Source organism: Balaenoptera musculus, chromosome 2 (genome assembly GCF_009873245.2).
Source record: "Balaenoptera musculus isolate JJ_BM4_2016_0621 chromosome 2, mBalMus1.pri.v3, whole genome shotgun sequence".
NCBI lineage: Eukaryota > Metazoa > Chordata > Mammalia > Artiodactyla > Balaenopteridae > Balaenoptera > Balaenoptera musculus.
In genome coordinates, this window is record NC_045786.1 from 91,258 (window position 1) to 113,238 (window position 21,981).

Genomic DNA, 21,981 nt, shown 5'->3' on the forward strand with positions numbered 1-21,981 from the left:
AAAGGGATTATTTCCTTAATTTATTTTAAATTTTATTAACATGTATTCTTTAATTAAATATCTATTGTATCTGGCATTAGCTGCAGGTAAAAGAAGAGAAGATGGGAGGCTAATGTTTATTTAGTGTCTGCCATGTACCAGGCACTTTGTTAGTTACTATACATGAGGTTTGGCGCCCTCACTAAGATTTATAGCTTGCCAAGAAGACAAAGCATGTACATACAATTCCTGCAGTTGTGGTGTAGCAGCTCTTATGAGTAACAGTTGGTTTGAGTAGCACCACCAGAGGTTTGTATGCACCTGATCTACCTGAGGTTTACATTTCTCTTTGAATATGAAGTGATGTGTGAAGGGTATTTGTCAAACAGCCAGGAAGTTAATAATACCAGATCACACCTTCTATAGAGCACTTGAGTTTACAAAGTGCCATCAGAAATTAACTCATTTAATCTTCATAACAATTCTAAGACGCCGGTCTTGTTCGAAGAAGTATAATTGTGCTGACTGAGGGGAACAGGCTCAGAAGTCTAGGTAATGCAAAGCGGTTATACGGTGGCTGGGACCTAAAATTAAGATAATCTGCCTTCGCGCAGAAGACTCTTGCCACTGCAATGCAGCTGTTTTGAGCAGCTATTGACATCAAAGAGCACCATACTCCCCTGACTCAGTCCTCTTCCGAGTACGTGCACCAAGGAAGGACGGTTAAGTGAGGGTTGGAGAAGGGGAAGGGCCTGCGAACCGGGTGAAAACACACCCGGCGCTCTCCCTCTGCGCTTGCGCAAGGGAGGGGTTGCCCTCTCCGGAAGGACGCCTGGGACTTGGGTTTGCGCCGACGCAGAGCTACCTCCAGGCGGAACCCGGGCGTGCGGGGCTCCTGCAACCTAAACACCCGGTGTGAAAGGAAGGTGGCCCCGGCGGGGCGGGGCGCATGCGCGGCAGCTCCCCCTGGGGAAGGGCTGAGAGGCGGAGCGGGGCGGCCAGCTGTGAGCGGAGCGGAGCAGGGTCAGGATGGACGAGGACGTGCTGACCACCCTGAAGATCCTCATCATCGGCGAGAGCGGCGTGGGCAAGTCCAGGTGAGGCGGCTCTGCGGGCCGTGACGAGGGTGGCGGGGCCCTTTCCGCCTCGGGAGCCGCTGTGCCCTGGGCCGCGGCGGGAACGGTAAACGGCGGCGGCCGGGCGCGGCCCGGGCTGGGGCGGCCTCCGCTCGCGGCCTCCGGGCCTCCCCGCTGCGCGGCCCCGCCGCCCCGCCCCGCGGCCCCGCCGCCCCGCCGCCCGGTCCACGGCCTCTGCCAGGCCCGGCTCCCTGGATCGCTTCGCCTCCTGTCGCACTCAGAGGAAAACAGTTCCGGGGCCGCCGCCCGGCCGGCGGTTTGCTGTAGAGGAGCCTAGGGCGCGGCGGGCGGGCTTGGGCCCGAGTCCGGCCGAGGGCGAGGCCTCTGGGCCCCGGGGCCAGGCTGCCCGCACCCCGCGAGTTGAGAGGTGTAGCTCTACCGCTGGGGTTTCGGTCGGCCTGCCTCGGAATACGCCAAGTTCTGCACGGGAAGTTTCGCGACGCCGTAGGTCGCATTCCTGGCCTATTATGGTGCACCCCGCAGCCGCTTTTTTTTCTTTTTTCTTTTTTTGAAAATGAGTCCGTTGTGAAAGAACTCTTCAGTCTTCTGATTGCTTAAATAATTCACTTTAGTCTAAGGCGGTAGAGCTTAAGCTGTGGGCCGCTTTTGAAAATCAAGTGTGATTGTTACTTGTCATTGTGCCGCATCATGTAGAGGTAAAAGAACACATTAGCATGTGTGTCTTCTTTCTTGACGCTTTCTTGGGGGGAAACAACGTTGACAGTAGTTAGAGTTGAGTATAAGGGAAGACGTGGAGCCTGAGGCGTATTGCAAGAGGGCTGTGATTTCATCCACATCCTGGGACAAAGTTCTCCAGTGAAGGTGTCCTCGCCATATGATTACGAGCTTCTTGTATTCTACGCTGCTTTGATCTTCCAATAATATCCACATTCCAGGAGCTGCAGGCAATTTCATATTTTAGCTATACCTCCTGATAAACTTATCTTTCACATTACTTCGTGAAGTCTTATTTTTTTAAAATACTTGAGTATTTGAAACCTTACTCTGTAAATATATTCTGAAACTTTATGTGTTTTTAAAGCATGACAGTACATTTTCATAGTTTCTCTCATTTAATGTACTCTGCATGTTAGAGTGAGGGATTTGTACCTAAGAAGGAATAAATTAATGAAACACTATGGGCTAAAAAGATAGTGTGATTTGTGTGTGTGTGTGTTACTTAAAGGGCTGAATAAAATCATTTTCATGATCACCATCTACTGTATTTGAGGGTTAAAAAGCTAGGTAATATATAAACATTGTCTTAATAGGAATTCCTTGGCCTTGTGACCATTTTCTTTAAAAAAAAAGAGATATGACCTGAGATATGACCCTCATTTAGGTTAAGACATATGAAATTGCTGATTTTGAAGTTAGGAATGGTTGAATGTCATTTCATGTGGTTCAGCCCCAAACATGGTTGATTGGCACCTTTTCTAGATGTATTAGATGGGTGATTACTTGAAGGCTAACTGCAGTGCAGTGTTCACATAATTGAAGTTCTTCCTCTGGAGTAAAATCTGTTAAGTGGATTTACTGGTTCCCTTGGTTCCCTCCCCTCAAACAAATTTATTTGGATCTAATATGCTCCAGACTTTTTCTCAATAGTTAGTGGTGAATTATCAACTACTCACTGCAAAATTTTAACACCTTTACCTCTTTCAAGAAAGGATTGCATTTAACGAGAAAGTTGGCTTATTTTTCTGGCTAGATATACATTTTTGGTGTATGTCATGTGCTATGGAAAAAACTTTGAACACTTTCTGGATAAGATGAGAATAAATGACTCTTTAGAAGCCTATGCTTTTTAAGGTAAGTACAAAAACACTTGTCATGGATATAATCTTACAGGGTTGTTCTCACCAGTGGTTTCTATTTCTTTATAAATCTAGAGTTAGTGGAAGTGATACATCACTTGTGTTGTTGAGATATCATTGCACAACAAAGGATATCTTAACTAATTCAAACTAGTAGGTTATTTTTCCCATTTATTTCGCACTTGGAGTGTAACGAGCATGTGTCAGAGGAGCCAGGAGATGAGAATGATGAAACTGGTGCTGCCTCTTGTGTGACCTTTGTCACTCAGACACTCCAGGCCTTCATTTCTTTGTTCGAAAAGTGAGGTTGGGTAGAAATCTCTCAGGCCCTATCACATGTTAAATGTGTAATAGTCTTTGATTCCGTGGCTAGCCATAGTGAAGTGAAGAAGTAGCAAGGTGTTTCAGAAACTGGGACGGATTATGGAGACCTTCTGTTATTTAAGTTGCTGTCCCTCCTGTGCCCCTTATATCCCATCCTTTTTGACCAATTTCATTTGTAAATTGAGAAATGCATGTTAGTTATAATCGCACTGATTAATTACAGATTTGGTCTTCTCCAAGTGGAATGGTGGTCTCCTTCCACCTATAGCTCTGCATGGAGAGTATTTTGCTCCTTTAACTTTGAAAATATGAAGGCTTAAACATACATCCTTTAGAGCAGTGGCTCTTAATCACTTTCAGATTGTGGGTTCCTGTCAAAATCTAATAGAGAAATAGACTCCCTGCCTAGAGAAATGTACACATAGAATTTAGAATACATTTCGAGCTAATAGGTTACCCCTGGCTAAGATCTGCTGCCTTATACTCGAAGCCTGTGTTAAAATTTGTTGCTTTACACCCTTGTCTTTCCTGACAAAATACCATTAATGACAAGCCAAGAAAAACCCCTGGCTCAGTGTCTGCCACGTTGTCGATGTTTAATAAATAATAGCCAATACCATTGTTATTATTTATGTTATTATGGTGTTATCATTATTACTACTCAACAAGGTTCTACGTTTTTGTAATAATATTTTCTTTGGTGACTGAGTATAGATACACAACCTTTCTATTCTTAAATTGTGAGTAACTGAAATTTTTAGAGAAATCTTCACTTTTATTGATTTGAAGTTTAATGTTGGGGAGAGAAGAAAATTCTTATGAGTAGTGTTTTAAGATTCTTATTAGTGCTGTCACCTAATTCATGTTGGAGGTAAGTAAAATTAGTTATAGTCAAGAGTGTTCAATGTTAAGTAGAAAAATCTACAATATGATTCATTTTACTTTGCCTTTGTGGTGCTGGTTTTATGATCAACAAAAAGCAAAACCAGGAAAGGAAGAGTTAATCCTTCAAATAGAATATAATGACACTGGGTTTGGGAACTACCAAGAGGCCATTACGTTTTGCAACACTGTGGACAAAAGAAAAAAATCTTTAGCAGCAATAATTATAATCTATAGAAATATTCATACATTTTTTTCCTGCAATTCAGACATGAGATAGCTATTGTCTTGATTTTATTAATGCAAATAGGTCAATAGAATGGTCTCGTCCTACTTAGGAGATCATGTGAGGGGCAATTGATTAATTTTATAAATCTAGGGCTTTAACAAAAGCTTAGATTTTATTTTTGAAGAGCTTCTAATAACTGACACTTCTGCCTTATGTTAAACAAAATAATTCTGGGAGACAAAATCTTGGAGTACTCTTATGGTATCTTTTCATTTCATGCCTTCCTTTCTAGTTTCTTTACCATTTCCTAAGTTTAGTCCTTCATGATCTCTTCCTATAATCATGGCAGTTGTCTTCTGTTGTTTTTCTTGTATTTTTTTGCTGGCATTAAGTTTTCAAGATAAAGAGCAGTTCCTGCCATTCCTTTCGGTGAAAGCTTTTGGTAGCTCCATGTTGCCTCCTTGATTTCATACACCCTACCCAGCATTTGCCAGAGGCTACCTGCTCTGGCCATCATGTGACCTTTCTGCCTTTACTTTTTATTATATCTCTTTCCACTTAGGTAATAGTCTTACTACTTGTTTCAAAATGCTAGACTTCACACCTTTCTGTTTTTACCTGAATTCAGAGTGAATTATGCATTAGATTTTTTTAAAAATTAATTTGTTGCATTCCAAAAGACTTACTTTTCCCCTTTTTGTCCATGTCAGTTAAAGTGTCACATGTTTGCTAATACCATTTTCTCAGAAGGACATACCAATACAGTTATAAAAAAACAAAAAACACAGTCGTTTTCACACTTGGGGAATTGAGCAGGGGAGCATGGGGAACCTATTTTCTAGTAAACTGCTTTGTTTTTGGGATTCTTTAATTGCCGTTCCAATAATTTAATTCCTCTGTGTATACCTGCACTGAGGCTGTATTTCTGGGAGCAGACTACATCAGCCATTCTTATCTGCATCTAACTGGTGACAAAATACAACAGTCAGGAAGATTTATCAAGTGATTAGAAAGAAAAGCCAAATTACTAATCTGTCTCTTTAACGTCTCTTTTAGCCTGCTCTTGAGGTTCACAGATGATACTTTTGATCCAGAACTTGCAGCAACAATAGGTAAGCCTATGTTTAAAACTTTAGTAGAAATACCAAATATTTTCTTGCTTCAGGCTGTTTCATCTAACTCCCCCTACCCATCCTCTCACCACCCCATTGCTTCCATGTCTGTCAAAATCTTATTTGTCTTTCAAGTCTTAACTTTGGTAGTCATTAAATTTCTGAATCTTTGTAGATCTCACCAAGCAAAAAAAGTCCTTTTCTGTTGTCTCATGGTACTTTGTTAACACTGCGGATATTACGATTATCTGTATACACATTCCTGTGCTATGGGTTGTCTGTTATTTAGCAGCATACAGTCATTTGAATGTTTATTGCATGCCAGGCACTGTCCTAAGAGGTGGGTTATAATGTTCAATAATGCAGACTTGGTCTCTGTCATAATGGACCTAGCAGTATCACCCAGCAGTAGAGTGTGTTAATTTTGTATTTTTAGTACAGTACATTTTGTATATTCAGTACAGTATCTGGCATGTATTCTGGCAGCATATTTATTGATATTAGTTATTAAAGACTATTAGAAGCAGTAATACATAAATGCCTTTTAAAAATGAAATTTAGATTGCCTGAAAGTGGTTTGCCACACCAGCTTATTAGGATATATGAGAAGATAGAGCTAAATATTCTCGTGTCACATGTTTAGGGAGTAGGTGACAATGTGAAGGGACAAGAGACAGCTTGCAGCAGTAGGAAGAGCTGAGTCAGAGCAGGATAATAGTCTTGGCTCTGCCTTGAATGTTGTCATCTTGAGCAAGTCATTCACTTCCTTGTCTTCTGTAAGTTGAGGAATTTTGGTGAGAGAATACATTTTTCTTCTAGCTCTAAAATTTCATGATCTGATGAGTAGAATGTAGTAAAGATGATCCTTGTATTATTATTAGGCAAAATAAAGAGTTTCTATTAACTGGGTTGATTTTTTTCCCTTTTTATTGTTAAATAATTTCATACTTAGAGAAAAGTTGTAAAAATAGTTCAAAGAATTCCTGTATATCTTAATCAAATTCCCCAAATGTTAACATTTATCGCATATGCTTTATCATTCTCTCTCTACATACACATACACAGTATTCTTGCTTTTTTCGAATTGTTTGAGAGAAAATTGCAGACAGTGTCTTCAGTGTCTTTAACCTCTAAGTACTTTAATGTGTATTTTCTAGATGAACATGGATACAGTTCTCCTGTATACAGACAGATTTCATCAGTTGTCCCACTGATGTCTTATATACCAAAGAAAGAGAGTTGCTTCTGGTCCAGAATCCAGTCCAGCATCACATATTGAATTTTGTTGTCATTTTTCCTTAGTCTCTTTTAATCTGAACAGTTCTTCACTCTTTCTTTGTCTTTCATGGCCTTGACATTTTTGAAGAGCACATACAGGCCAGTTATTGTAGAATATCCTTCAATTGCATGTGTCCGTGTGTCCTCATGGTTAGATTCAGGTTATGCATTTTGGTCAGGATTTCCTCAGAAGTGCTTGTCAGAGCATGGTGTATATTTGTGCCATTACTGGTGATGGGACTTGGTTCCTTAAGATGATGTACACCAAGTCTCTCCACTGTAAACTGTCATCCTGTCATTCCAACTATGGTGGTTGTCCAGCTGTGGTTTTTCAAATTCCATCCTTCCATTTACATTTCTTATTTAGAATTCTGTAAAGAAGAGTTCTTCTTTGTTTCTTTCTATCAGTATGAGCTCACGGTGCCTCTAAATGTTTAATAAATTATATCAGGCATTACTTAGCTTTTGTATGATGTGTTAACATTGACAGATTTACTGTTATGTGTGTAAAAGGGAATCATTTAAAACACTAGTAATTCAAAATCTATTTAATTTGGTTTTGGTGTATTATTTGCTCCTTTAAAAAATCAGTTACTAATAAAACTTGATTTTGCTCAGAACATACCTGGTATTGGATAAGCGAGGAGTAGAAGAATAATAACTGGCAGGAAAATAAACTTGCCTAGAGTTAAAATTTTCCTAAGGGAGTGATCTTATATATACTATAAACTATCTGTCTTCATTTCAAACCCAAATGTAACTGGGGACTTGCAGATTGACAGATCATTCGTTGTCTTTATTACTAAAAAGGCTTTGCTTTAAAAGCAAATACTAAGATTGTAGCATACTGATGAGAATATACATAATTTGTTCCCCCAGTGGGCCGTGGGTCTTGAGAAGTATCTTTTACATTTCAGCATCAGATAGTTTTCTGCCCTAGGTTATAACCGATATACATGAGTTTTTGAAATAAAAATAATTAGCCCAGTTGTTAATGGCCATATGAAAATTAGTATTTACCTCACAGTGTAATAGTAAGGAAAGCACACCTTTATCTTTCAGTAATACAGAGAGACACTCAAGTTTCTGTCTTGTATAAAATACTCTATTAAGATAATTGTTGGATTTGGGGTTTGAAGATGGTACTATAGAGTTGGCATTTTCTTCTTTTGCTTTCTGGCAATTGACTAATAACAAAGAGAGGGAGAAACTAAAACCCCAACCCCATAGTCCACTATACTAGAAGGAGGCTAAAGCGCCAAGCCACAAAATCGGTGGTATGGCTGCCAAGAGCAGTGGGGACCAGACAGGCCGCCTGCAGGAGAAAGTAGGCGATGCCAGGGCTGCAGAGCTCGGAGCCAGCAAGAGGTGCTTCATGAGGTTGAGGGGCCCACTGTGAGGTGCAAAACCTGTATCCCTTGTTTGTAAAAGCAAAATGGCTTCTTAAGCTAATGGCAGGAGTTGCCCCGCATCTGGTTTGGTTTTAAGCAGTTGGGAGGGTGAAGCCGAACAAGGAGTCATACAAACCAGCCATTTTTGCCTTTTGTCTGTCTCTGTAGCTGTAGGGGAGGAGATGCCTTTGAAAAACCTCAAGGGTGCCTATCTCCTCCGAATGTGGAGGAGTAAAAAACTAACTGATTCTCGTGTAAAACCCCGAATCAAGACAAAATTTTGCCAGTGCACAACTGATCCACTATGGCTTTCTGCATGAACCTCCTGCAAATAGCTTGTCCAGGAAAACCTCACCACTTTCAACTATGACTTAGTAAAAAAGAATCCAGCTCAAGGCCACTACCACCATTCAAGAATCGAAAAGGAAGAAAGGAATGGAAAAACAAAGGACAGTTGAAGAATCCTCACCAGAAAAGAATATTTCTGTAAAGAAGATTGAAAATAATGACCAAACATTTTGCCATGAATTTAAAAGCCTTAATGGAAATATTTATCAGTGAGAGCACAAAACAGTGATATAAGAGGTCGGGGAAGAGATAGTGCGACTACATGAGAAAATGCAGTGTGAGCTGATTGAGTGGAAAGAAAGAAAAGATAAGAAAATAAAACCATCACTGAAATGAAGGTGAGATTGGAAGGATCACAAGGGACAGTAGAAACTGGGAAACACAATAAAGAACATAGAAGCTAGGAATGGAAAAGTGGGTAGAATTTACCAAAGTGAATAAGAATATTAAAAATTAGAGTGAGAAAATGATAGATATGGAAATCAGAAAAGGAGATTTTACAGTCTGTTTGAGTCTTAAAAGAAGAAACATAATGAAACACAACCAATATTTAATGATATATAATCCGAGGTAATGTTTCTGACATAAAAATAAACACACACAGACAAAATTGTAAGAATATTTTGACCAGGTTTTTGTTTGTTACATGGGAATGTTTGGGGGGAAAATAATAAGCATTAGATTTCTCTTTTTGCTATGGTCAGGCCATAAGATGGTGCTTAATTAGGTCTTTACCTGAGGTATTTAATCAACTGCATAGATACAATTGGTTGAAATTTAAGCATGGATATAGAAAGTAGTTACATTAACTTTATATAGTATGATTAAATAGGCAAAATTTGTTTCATGCTTTTTGTTTTTGTTTTTTTAATTTACCCTATTTTAGGTAACCTTTGAATACAAAAAAGAGCACTTTAAGTAAAAATTTTCAAATAAAGAAATTAGAAAATTTAAAACTGGCTCTCTGCTTAAGACAGGCTCACAAACTATTTCTTAATCTCTAAGACTTACAATTGTTACAATATGTGAAAGTGTTTTTTGAGGGTTGATACATTTCAACTAAAGTTAGACAAATTTTGCTTGTTGTTGGTTGACTTTAGATCAGTGATTCTTATCACTCCCTTGGTAAGTTTTTAGAAATACCCATGACTGTTTGGCTTCTAAGGGCAGGTGTCAGATCTGTTTCATCCACAAGTTACCTTATAGTTTGGGCTTACTTAACAGAAAGATAATTTAATTAAAATGCAAAGTAGTTTATACATCTTGTTTAATGCCACAGCATAAACTTGTTAAAATACTTGGGAATATGAGATAATTCAGAAAGTAAAACAGAACTATTCTATTTCATATAATTTCATTCAATTAAACATGTTAAAGTAATAAAAATGGCTCTGACATTTCTTTATTTAGAATAATGACAAATGGTCTTGATCATATATAGACTGTTTCTTTCTTCCATTCTACTTAGAGGCTTTATTAGGAAAGGTTGTGATTTTTTTCATATGCCTTTTCAGCACTGACTAATGGTTGATAGACCTTTTTATACTGAAATGTCCTTGCTTTCCTAGATAAGCCTTCACTCATTTTGTCTGACGTATTTCTGGATTCTGTTGACTAATTTAGAATTTTTACATCTATTTTTATATGTAAGATGGTCTCTCCTTTTCTGTATTTTTAAAAAATCAGAATTTGGTATTAAAGTTGTATTAGTTTATACAATGAAGGAGCTTTCCGTCTTTTTAAATTGTCCTTACTTGCTTAAATACTACTGGAATTATCTGTTCTGTGAAGGTTATATTTCATCTGAGTCAGTCTGATCCTGCTTCTTCCTCACTGTTACAACCTCTTCGGGTTCTCTGTTTCTTAGGACAGTCTTAGGAGTGCAGCTAGGAAGGAAAATCCCAACTCACTTGTTGAGTTAGTTGCATGTAGTATCTTTTTTTTTTTTTTGGCCAGCACACAGGATCTTAGTTCTTGGTTCCCAACCAGGGGTGGAACCCGTTCCCCCTGCAGTGGGAGCACTGGACCACGAGGGAAGTCCCTGTAGTATTCGTTTAAACTCTTCATTATCTGTGTTTATGTTCCCTCACTTCTAAACTTGTACATTTTTTTGGTCTTTTCCTTAAGGAATGTATCTATTTTATTGTTTGAGGAATTGCTTTATTTTTTCCCCTCTTTCTCCCTCCTATTTTTATTTTGGTTTATTTTGTTAGTTTCTTAAGATGAGTATTAAGTTCCCTTCTTTTTAGTCTTTATTCTTTAATAAAGATGTCCTCTAAGAACAAGTTTTACTGTGTCTCAGAGGCTGTGATAGACTGTTTGTTTTTCATTGCTGTCTGCATAGTTGAAATTTTCAGTTTTGCTTTCCTCTTTGAATATTTGAAATCTTTGATTTAGGAATGTGTTTCCTAATTTCCAGGCTTTTTTGGGTCGTTTTATTTCTTATTTATTGGATAATGACTTCCATTTGGAGTAAAGCCACCCACCCCTCTGCCAGCCTCACGTCCATCAGCAAGAGTCAGGTTAGCCTCAGAATTTAGCCTACTTCTGACGAGACCTTCCTCCACACCCCTCTTTCCTCTCCAGATGTTCTTATCTTGCTACTGCTAGCCGCCGTAAGACCATCAGGCCTCATAACCGTTTTTCCCTCTAAGTAGTCTCCATGGAAAGCCCTGGTGTCTCTTCGTTTCCCAGACTCGGATCTTTGTAACGTTGTTCACCTTCTTTTCTTGCCTCCAGTGCTCACTCCTTCTCAGCTCTGTCTTCTGGGGGAGCAGAGCACTTGGCACATTTCATTGTTAATACTTTTTAGGTTGTTTGCAAACTGAGACTTGGGGATCTAGGTCCTCCTAATCTTGTTCTCCTTGGATCCTTAAAGCTTTTATGGTATCTGTTCTTCTGCCTCATTTTTCTGCTATGGATTCCTTCTAATGTATTTTTCATTTCAGTTATTGTATGGTTCATCTCTGTTTGTTCTTTAAATCTTCTAGCTCTTTGTTAAACATTTCTTATATCTTCTTGGTCTGTGCCTCCATTCTTTTTCTGTGATCTTAGATCATCTTTATTATTGTTACTCTAAATTCTTCTTCAGGTAGATTGCCTATCTCCACTTCATTTAATAGTCCTTTGGGTTTTTGTATTGTTCCTTTGAAACATATTTCTCTGCCGCCTCATTTTGTCTGACTTTCTGTGTGTGTGGTCTCCTTTCTGCAAGCTTCAGGATCTTAGCTCTGCTTGCTTTTGGCGTCTGCCCCTGATGGGTGAGGCCGGTCATGGGGCTTGTGCAGGCTTCCTGGTGGGAGGGACTGGTGCCTGCCCACTGGTGGGTGGAGCTGGGTCTTGTCCCTCTGGTGGGCAGGGCCGTGTCAAGAGGGTGTGTTTAGAGGTGGCTGTGGGCTCAGTATGACTTTAGACAGCCATTTGCTGATGGGTGGGGCTGTGTTCCTGTCTTTCCAGTTGTTTGGTCTGAGGTGTTCCAGCACTGGAGCCTGTAGGCAGTTGGGTAGAGCTGGGACTTGGGGTCGAGCTGGACATCTCCGGGAGAGCACACACCGATTAATATTCCCTGGGCACAGGAATTCTCTGGTGGTCCAGCATCCTGGACTCAGCACTCCCACCCCAGAGGCCCAGGCCTGACCCTATTTCCTGGCTTCTGGGGTCTCCCATGTCCTCCCTTCCACTCCCACTGCCCATGCAGGTCACAGCGCTGTAGGTGCTGCAGCAAAAACACCTGAGACCTTTAGGTGCAGGTAAAATGCCTCAGAGTGGTTACATACATACCTTTCACACCTTTTGTGAGATTTAGCCCTAAGTATTTTATAGGTTTTTATGTACAATGGTAGTAAATTTTTAAAAAATATTGTTTCTTTTCATTACTATTATATAGAAATACTGTTGATTTTTTAAACGTTTATTTAGTGTTCTCCAACCTTGCTAAACTTGCTTATTCTTTCTAGGTGCTTTTTTAATCCCATAGATTCCACTGGGTTTCTATATTCTTCCTTTCCAATCTGGATGCCTTTTATTTCTTGTTTTATTGCCTTGGCTGAAGATCTCCAGTGCAGTGTTGTGATGAGAGCTGATATCCTTCTTTCGTTCCTGATATTAAGGGGAAAACATTCAGTCTCTACCACTGACTGTGCTGTTAGTTGTATCTTTTCATAGATGCTGTTTATCAGGTTGAGGAAGTTGCCTTCTATTTCTGGTTTGCTGAGAGGTTTCATTAGGAATGCATGTTGGATTTTGTTAAATTCCTTTTCCACATTTGTTGAGATGTTCATATGAAGTTTCTTTTTTGGTTTAAAATAGTAAAATCCACATTGATTTTTTTTTCCCCGTGTTATATCAACCTTTCATTTCTGAAATAACATCACTTGGTTGTGCTGTACTGTTCTTTTATACCTATTTGGATGACTTATGGTAAAATTTTGTTTAGGATTTTCATTTATGTTCATGAGGGATATTAATCTGTAGTTTTCTTTAATTATAGTGTCTTTGTCTGGTTTTGGTATCAGGGTACTGTAGAACTCATAGACTGACTAAGAAAGTATTCATTCCTCTTCAGTTTCCTGCAAGAGTTTGTTTGTAATGGATTATTATTTAAATGTTCAGTAGAATTCATTTGGGGCCTGGAGTTTTTTCGTGGAAAGGTTTTATCCACAGATTTAAATTCTTTCATAGATATAGGATTCTCCGGTTATCTATTTTTTATTGTGAAAATATACATAAGATAAAATTTACCATTTTAACCATTTTTAAGTATATGATTCAGTGGCACTAACTATGTTCACATTGTTTTGCAACCATCAGTACTATCCATTTCCAGAACTTTTTCATAACCTCAAACAGGAACTCCACCCATTAAGCAATAACTCCCACTCCACATTTCCTCTCAGTCCCTGGTAACTTGTTCTGCCCTCCATCTCTATGAATTTGCCTGTTCTCGATACCTTGTATTAGTAGACTCATACAATATTTGTCCTTTTGTAATTTGCTTATTTCACTTAACATAACGTGTTTAAGGTTCCTCCATGTTGTAGCATATATCAGAATTTCATTCCATTTTATAGCTGTATGTATTGGAATTTCATTCCATTTTATGGCTAATAATGTTCCATTATATGTACATACCACATTTTGTTTATCCATTCATCTGCCCATGGACACTTGAGTTGCTTCCACCTTTTGCCTTTTGTGAGTAATACTGCTGTGAACATTGTTGTACAATTATTTGTTTGAGTTCCTGTTGTCAGTTCTTTTGGGTATGTACCTGAGTGGAATTGCTACATTGTATGGTAATTCTATTTTTAGCTTTTTGAGGAACTGCCAAACTATTTTTCACAGTGACTGTACCATTTTACATTCCTACCAGCAATGCACAAGCATTCTAATTTCTTAATGTCCTTGTTAACACTTGTTATTTTTCACTTTTTTCTTTAATTGTAGCTGTTTTAATGGATATGAAGTAGTGTCTCATTGTGTGTCTCATTTGCATTTCCCTAATGGATAATGATGTTGAGCATCTTTTCCTGTGCTTTTTGGCCATTTGTGTATATTATTTGGAGAAGTGTCTATTCAAATCCTTTTCCCCATTTTTGGATAAGGCTTTCTGTTGTTAAGTTATAGGCATTCTTCATATATTCCAAATACTAATCCCTTATCAGATAACTGGCTTGCAAATATTTTTTCCCATTTTGTGAGTTTTTTTCCCACTCCCTTGACGTTGCCCTTTGATGCATATAAGTTTTTAATTTTGATGAAGTCCAGTTTATTTTTCTTCTGTTGCCTGTGCTCTTGGTGTTATATCCAAAAAATCTTTGCCAAATCCCATGTCATGAAAAATTTTTCCTATCCTTTCTTCTAAGAGTTTTTAAGATTTAGTTTTTACATTTATGTCTTTGATCCATTTTGGGCTAACTTTTGCATATGGTGTAAGGTTAGGGTCCAACTTCATTCTTTTGCATCTGGATATCTAGTTTTCTGAGCATCATTTGTTGAAAGGACTGGCCTTTACCTATTGAATGGTCTTGGCTTCCTTGTTGAAAATCAGTTGGCTATATATGTGAGGGTTTATTTCTGGGTTCTCTATTTATTCCATTGGTTTAAATGTCTGTACTTAATGCTAGTACCATTGTTTTAATTATTGTAGTTTTGTAGTAAGTTTTGAAGTTTTAAAGTTTGAGTCCTCCAACTATTCTTTTTTTTTCAATATTGTTTTGTAATTTAGTGCCTCTTGTAATTCTATACGAATTTGAGTGTCAGCTTTTCCATTCTGCAAAAAAAGCTATTAGAATTTTTACTGGATTGTGTTGGATCTGTAGATAGTTTTGGGTAGTATTGTCATCATCACAATATTAAGCCTTCCAACTCATGAACACAGCATGTCTTTCCACTTATTTGTGTCTTCTTTAATTTCTTTCAGCAGTGTTTTGTAGTTTTCAGTGTATAAATATTAAAGCTCCTTGGTTAAATTTATTCCTGAGTACTATTATTATTATTATCATCGTCATCATCACCTATTTTTGAAGTATTTTATTCTTTTTGATGCTATTGTAAATGAAATGATATTTAAAATTTTTCTTTTTGGATTGTTCATTACTAGGGTATAGAAATACAACTGAGTTTTGCATGTTGATTTTATATCCTGCAACTTTGCTGAATTCACTTATTAGTTCTAACAATATTTTTGTATGTGTATGGAATATAATCATTAGGATTTTCTACATATAAGAAATGTTGTCTGTAAACAGAGATAATTTTACTTCTTCCTTCCCAATATGGATGCCTTTTATTTCCTTTTCTTGCCTACTTGCTCTGGCTAGGACTTGCAGTACTCCGAGAGTAGAAGTGGTGAGAGTATGCATCCTTATCTTGTTCTGATCTGTGGGGAAAAGCTTTCAGTTCTTCACCAATGAGTATGATGTTAGTTACAGGTTTTTCTTATGTATTCACTTGTGTTTTCTTCTTCATTGTCTAATCTGCTGTTAATCCCATCCTGTGTATTTTTTTTTTTTAATCTCAGACATTGTCATTTTCATCTCTAGATGTTTGGTATGGGTTTTTAAAATCTCTCTCACGTCAGCTTAACTTTCTGAACATGTGGTATACAGTTATGTGTTTTTAATATCCTTCTTTGCTAGTTTTAACATCTTTGCTAGTTCTGAGTCAGTTTCTCTTGATTGCTTGTTTTTCTTTTCATAAGGCAGATGATTCCATTGATATGTTCTGGTTTCCCATTCATTGGTATTTCTTTACAGTGTAGTTGATATTATCTTTGGTAAATTTTCATGTCTCACTTATTGCTTGTTTCAAAGGCTTTATTGGTTATATTATCTAGTTTTAACTAACTTAACCTTCATAAAATAGGCGTGTGCCTATAAAAAGATTCCTGCAGAGGAACAGAATTGAATATTGTATTAAAAATGCAAGCCCAAATGAACAACTAGAGAAAAGCTGAAGTGACAGTTCTTCTGTGATTTTGTAATTCATAATAAGAAATATATGTTTGGTTCCTAGCACTGAACTCTGAAAACCCTTGGATTTTCTTAAGTGATAAGAATCATTAAAGATGTCTTTTGTTTTTCTTTTCTTTTTTTTTTTCTTTTTTGGCCGCACCACGTGGCTTATGGGATCTTAGTTCCCCGACCAGGGACTGAATGAACCTGGGCCCCGGCAGTGAAAGCACCAAGTCCTAACCACTGGACGGCCAGGGAATTCCCAGGATGTCTTTTGTATTTTCATAACAAGCCTTTTTCAGCCACACCTGAGTTTATGTTAATGATGTGACTTCTAGAAAGCCCCTAAGCATAGAGGCTGGTTGCCAGGAGAACCAACCATGTATTGGGTTGGCCAAAAAGTTCGTTTAGGTTTTTCTGTAAGATGCTGTGGAAAACCCAAACAAACTTTTTGGCCAACCCAATAATTAGAGGGTTGGAACTTTTCAGCCCTATCTTACCTCCCTCACTTCCAGGGTGCCGAGAGGGGCTGGAGGTTTTGTTTAATCACCAAAGGCAAATGATGTAATCAGTCAAGCTCCATAAAAAAACCCCACGGGTTCAGAGAGCTCTGTGTTGGTGAACACGTGGAGGTACTGGAAGGACGGCATGCTTGGAGAGGGCATGAAAACTCTGTGTCCCTTCCCCATACCTTGCCCTGTGCCCAGATCTCTTCCCTCTGGCTGTTCCTGGGTTGTATCCTTTTATAATAAAATGATAATCTAGTAAGTAAGTAAGTAAGTAAACTGTTTTTCTGAGTTCTTTGAGCTACTATATCAAATTAATCTAATTGAGGAGGGATTATGGGAACCTCTGATTTATAGCCAGTTGGTCAGAAGCACAGGTAACAACATGGACTTGAGATTGGACTCTGAAATGGGGGTGTGGCAGTCTTGTGGGACTTCGCCCTTACCCTGTGGGATCTATCTCTTAACTTCAGGTAGATAGTGTCAGAACTGAATTGAATTGTGGGACACCCAGCTGGTGTCCCTGGAAAGTCAAAGAATTGGTAGTTGTGGGAAAAACCCTACGTATTGGGTCACAGAAGTGTTCAGTGTTGTAGAGGAGAAACACAGGAGTGTTTTTTCCTAAACATTCTGCCTCTATTATGAGCTCCTTGTTTGTCATCCACATGAGGAGGTTGAAAAGGTAGTTTAATCAAATGTAGTGAGAAGTTGGCAAAATAAAATTTATCAAAAACATTCCCACTGCTGCCACCAGTAAGGCAAATTAACAGCCACTTGCAAAACAGAAGACCTAGACTTGGTGAAGAAGCAGTTTGAGCATCTAAGAGCTAAAGAGATCAATATCTGTACAAGAGATTCACCAGAGGAACCAAGGGAAGATGAATGAGAACTGAGGGTCCTGTGTCCAGAAGAGGTACCCTTTCAGGTTGCCTGTCTCTTGACTTTGATGGTAGGACTCCAGGCGCAGTGTTTCCTGAGGGTGTTATCTGTAGCTTTCAAATCCGACATGTCAGAAGAGTAACTTGGAGACAGTTATTGACATGCAAATTCTACGTATGACAGAGAAAGTCATTAGACTGCCAAGAAATATATGCAGGAAATTATAAAAGAGAAAGAGGATATTGGGGGAGGGAAGGAGAACACAAACATTCTGGGAACATTGGGTTTCTTTTCCTGGGTAGACTAGCTGGTAGCAGTCTGCCCTTGAGCAGGTTTGTCTTAGGTGTTTAAGAATAGAAAAGTTCTTTCTATCTTCTCTGAAGAACCTTGAGAATTTAACTGTGGAGCATGTGTGACAGGCCGTCTCTTTGTGATGTCTACCAGTGGCCTTCATTTAGTACCTCTACCAAGTCAGAAACATTTCTTCATCCACATTTTCTCAAGTTTGGGTGTCTTTTTTTTAAGCTATATGAGTAAAATGTAAATAATTTCATATTTTTTATAAAAATGGTGTGGCAGATTTCTTTATCTAGACCTGGTGAATACAAGATTACTTAATATATAGAATTTTTTGTTTGTTTTGCCTCAAAGAAACTACACTTAGGTTTTCCTTGGACTGTGCAATTGGCACTGTCCTTTAACTTGTGGTTGCCTGACATTCTAGGAATGACTTTATCAACTTCTTTATCACCTTAGCCCAAGACACCAAACTGTTTTTTTAAAATCTTTGGCATGCAGAAAGACCTGGTGTAATGCATGTTTTGAAACGCATTTTTATTACCTAATTTGTGTGTGTAATGGATTGTCAGAAATCAGCCAAGAATTACTAATATATTTCCATACTGGTGACAGGCGTTCTAGGAAGCATTTAGTATTTGAGCATTTATATGTATCATCTTAGTTGTGGCTGTTCTGAATTAATTGTGATAAGCTAAAATCTTTTGAAAGTTTCTTTCCAAGTGTCTTGAGTTAATATTTTCCCTCTGGCCAGTGGGATAGACTGCACATTATTTTTGATACTCTTTTAAGACATGTGGGCAGTTACTGTTCATTTAAGCCAGATGGCATGTGTCAAGTCCTTTTCCAGGGCAGGGAGAGGTTTTGGGGGCTGCTGTAGTAGAGCCCAATGTGACTTCTTACGGAACTTGTCTTCTTTTCATATAAATCAGTACATACAGATTTCACTGCTCTTCGAGCACTCCTCTTTAACTTAAGAAGATTCTTAAAGGATTGGGCATAAACGTTTTTGTGTGTAAATTCTCTTTTTGCAGTTGTGCAGTAGCAAGTGATTATTGATAAGGTTATATAAAATGAATACTGTTTTTTAGGATAAAAACAAACAAAAACAAAGAATTCATAAGGCAAGGAAAGAGGGGCCCTTTTATAATTTTACCAGTCTTCCAAGCTGCCCACAGCCAGAATCTGACTTAAGGTGTTGGCCGGCTGTGGACAACGCTCCTAATAATAGCTTAGGGGGCCCTGGGAAAGTGCCCCGACCCACAGTCAGCCAGAGGTCTTCTCTACATCAGCACGGTGAACTCCAGCTCTTGGCTTTTAATGTGCAGGGTCGATCACCACCTTACACCTTAAACCTTACACCTTACACTTTCATTTTTTTCAATAAAACGTTTGTTTTTTCAAGAAGTACAGGTAGGTGAATGAATTTTACAAGCATTTGGTTTTCATTTTTCTTGATTAAATTCTAAGCTGCTAAACTTTAGTGACACTTTTTCTTTTACCTTCACATCCATAACTCTAAGAATTCAGATGTGAATTTGGGCATTTAATAAAGTGGCTTTTCTGTTTCTTCATTTTCTTGGTAATTGATTTAAAATGTATGTTTTACTGGAATTCTTATCAAAATTTTCATTTTTCCAAGGTGTTGACTTTAAGGTGAAAACAATTTCAGTGGATGGAAATAAGGCTAAACTTGCAATATGGGTAAGAATTTTTAAAATGTATTTTCTGTAAATATTAAACTTGTACTTTTTGAAGAAGCAGAAATTGATGTATGTAGTGTTGTAGAGGTGAATGAGTGATGTGTGTTTAATAACTTGGGAGATTTGATGTTGATTAAAGGATAGACATAAATAGTTATATCTTATAATTCTGTAATCAGGCAGAGACTTGTTTTACTTACTCAGATTTTTTAAATATATAATCCCTTCAGAATATTTGAAAACAGAGTATTAAAAAAATCATCGTCTGCCAGAGAGAATCACTGTTATTGAATGTGTTTCTTTAAAGTTTTAAAAAGACAACCTACTCTGAACTAATGCTAAAGGCAGTTGTTGGGGAGAAGGGAATGAAGCAATACTTAGAAAAAATGATTTTTCATGTTTGTTAGTGTAAATATCTATAAAATTTGAGCTTGCCAACTTTGGATTTTTTTTTAATACTGATGCCGAGTGTTTACTTACTAGCGTCTTTTCACTCGCCTGTTAACCCAGCTGTTCTGATCCGCATTCTCTGCTAACTAGACCTCTTCCTGGAAGTGCTGAATAAGGTAGCACTAGCTGCCGGAACGTCCAGCTTACTCAGCCTGTGTCTGTCTGCTCCTCTTTCTCCCCCTCCTTCCTTCCTTCCTTCCTTCCTTCCTTCCTTCCTATCTCTGTCTCTCCATCTAAGTATGATTGCTTATATATTAAATATGTTACATATAAAATTTATAAAAATATACTCATAATCTAATTCTCACATATGCTATAGTTAAATATCTAAGTATATTTTTATTTATAACATGATAATAATATTAGAACTGGTCTGCAGTCATCAAATTGAGTCATACTTCGGTGGCTAAGTAGTAAATGCTGGCTGGGTGGGTGTCAATTACAGATTGAAACAGCAAGTGTTCATGCATTGTATGATCTCATTCATGTTAACGGCATTCTCTGAATGGCACACTATTTCTAACACACATTTTATTCCAAATGACTGTGTGTCTTATGTTTTTTTTGTTAATTTTTTTCTAAGATACAATGCTTTACATGATTGGTAGCCTGTTTGTCCCTTCCCCAAAATATGTTTAATATCAATCAGTACAGTAATGTCTGACAAGAAACAATTTGGAAAATGTTGGACTAGACCATAGTAAAATATATATTGAAGTTTAAGAATGCTCCCTTCTTTCCGTACTGAAGTGGAGCCTGATTTTCCATGTTTTTCTTGTTTGATTTATTACCTCTTCTGCCCTTGCTCCTGCTGTGACATATACAATTTAGAATAGGATCTGAGGCTTGAAGGTTGCTGTGAGATCTTACTTTCATACAAGAGGTTTTTTGTTTGTTTTTAATTTACTTTCTAGTTCCTGCTCCATAAAAAGGTTGGCAGGTATTACTGAAGTGACATCTTTATCATAGGCTTATAAATATTTTTTAAATAAGAGAGGCTTCTCCTGACTGCAAGGATAATATAGTTTCATTCTAAAAAGGATAATCAAAATAGTATGAAATTAATAGAGAAGAAAGTTCATCTTTAACCAATGTCTGCATGTTAGTGAACATCCTATAAAATATGTCAGACACATGCACGTTGTTACACGTGTTGTATATGCAACTTTCTGAAAGAAAGGATTAAATCTTCATCCTTTCACCTGCTTGCCACCCTCCCCCAGCACACTGTGTGCATTGTTCCGCGTCAGTAAATATAGAAGTACCTCGGTTTAAATGACCGTCTTAAGATATCTACACTGTTAATAGTTTTTCACAAAGATCAGATGTGCTGTGGTGAGCATCTGTGTGTACGTGTTCAGTTACTTCACAGTGTACGCTTAGAAGCTGAATTAGTGTCTCAGAGAATATGAAGATTTAACATTGGGGTGTAGGAAAAAGGTCTTCCGTGCTATATATTGTTAATCTTTCTCATGTTTGCCTTTCTGAGTAATAATTTTTCACTTATATTTGCATTTCTTTTGATTAGTGAGATTTTTTCTTACATATTTATTGATTATATTTTAATGAATTTTCTCTTATATGCTTTGCCCTTTTTATATTAGTGTTCATCTTTTTCATGATTAAAGTCCTTATATAATAAAAATACTAGCTTTTTGTCATACGCCACATTTTTTCCACTCTGTCATTTGTCTTTAAAATCTTATTTAGGAGGAGTATACATTAATGTTCTTATGTGTGTGTGTGTAATACTAACTCTGTCATACGCTGCAGATTTTTTTCCCCTAGTTTGTCATTTACTTTCAAATCTTGTTGAGGATGAGTGTTGGGGGGGGCGGGGAGAGAGCATGGTGTTGGGGAGGGGTGTTCTTGCCATACCAAGGGTTTAGTATTTACATGATTAAATCAGTTATTTTCTTCATGCATCTGGGTGTCATGTCATATTTAGGAAGGCCTTCTCACTCAGTATTAGAAATATATGAATCTACTTCATGTAAATAAAATTGGTTCCTCTCCCCCTTGGATGCTCCTTCTAGGATTATTCAAATAGAATAGTCAGGCACAGCCCTGCCTCCTGTGCCCCCGAAAGAGCTGCGCACACATCATGACCTACTTGGCACCCACCTCTGAGGTGGTGCTTCTCTACATCCTTCCCTCACTTCTCCCCACATTCTGTTATTTAGCCTTTCTAGATCC

At 38.0% G+C, this 21,981-nt stretch overlaps 1 protein-coding gene across 1 annotated transcript in view; it reads left to right on the forward strand.

Annotated features, from left to right (window-relative positions):
• Positions 1 to 818: 818 nt before the first annotated feature.
• The window catches only part of RAB18 (RAB18, member RAS oncogene family), a 29,247-nt gene continuing 8,084 nt past the window's right edge, over positions 819 to 21,981 (forward strand). Inside the window, exons 1-3 of the mRNA XM_036842496.1 lie at positions 819 to 1,076; positions 5,424 to 5,479; positions 19,275 to 19,336. Of these exons, the coding sequence (XP_036698391.1) occupies positions 1,009 to 1,076; positions 5,424 to 5,479; positions 19,275 to 19,336 (186 nt within the window). The 5' untranslated portion in view covers positions 819 to 1,008. The remainder of the gene's footprint in view (positions 1,077 to 5,423; positions 5,480 to 19,274; positions 19,337 to 21,981) is intronic.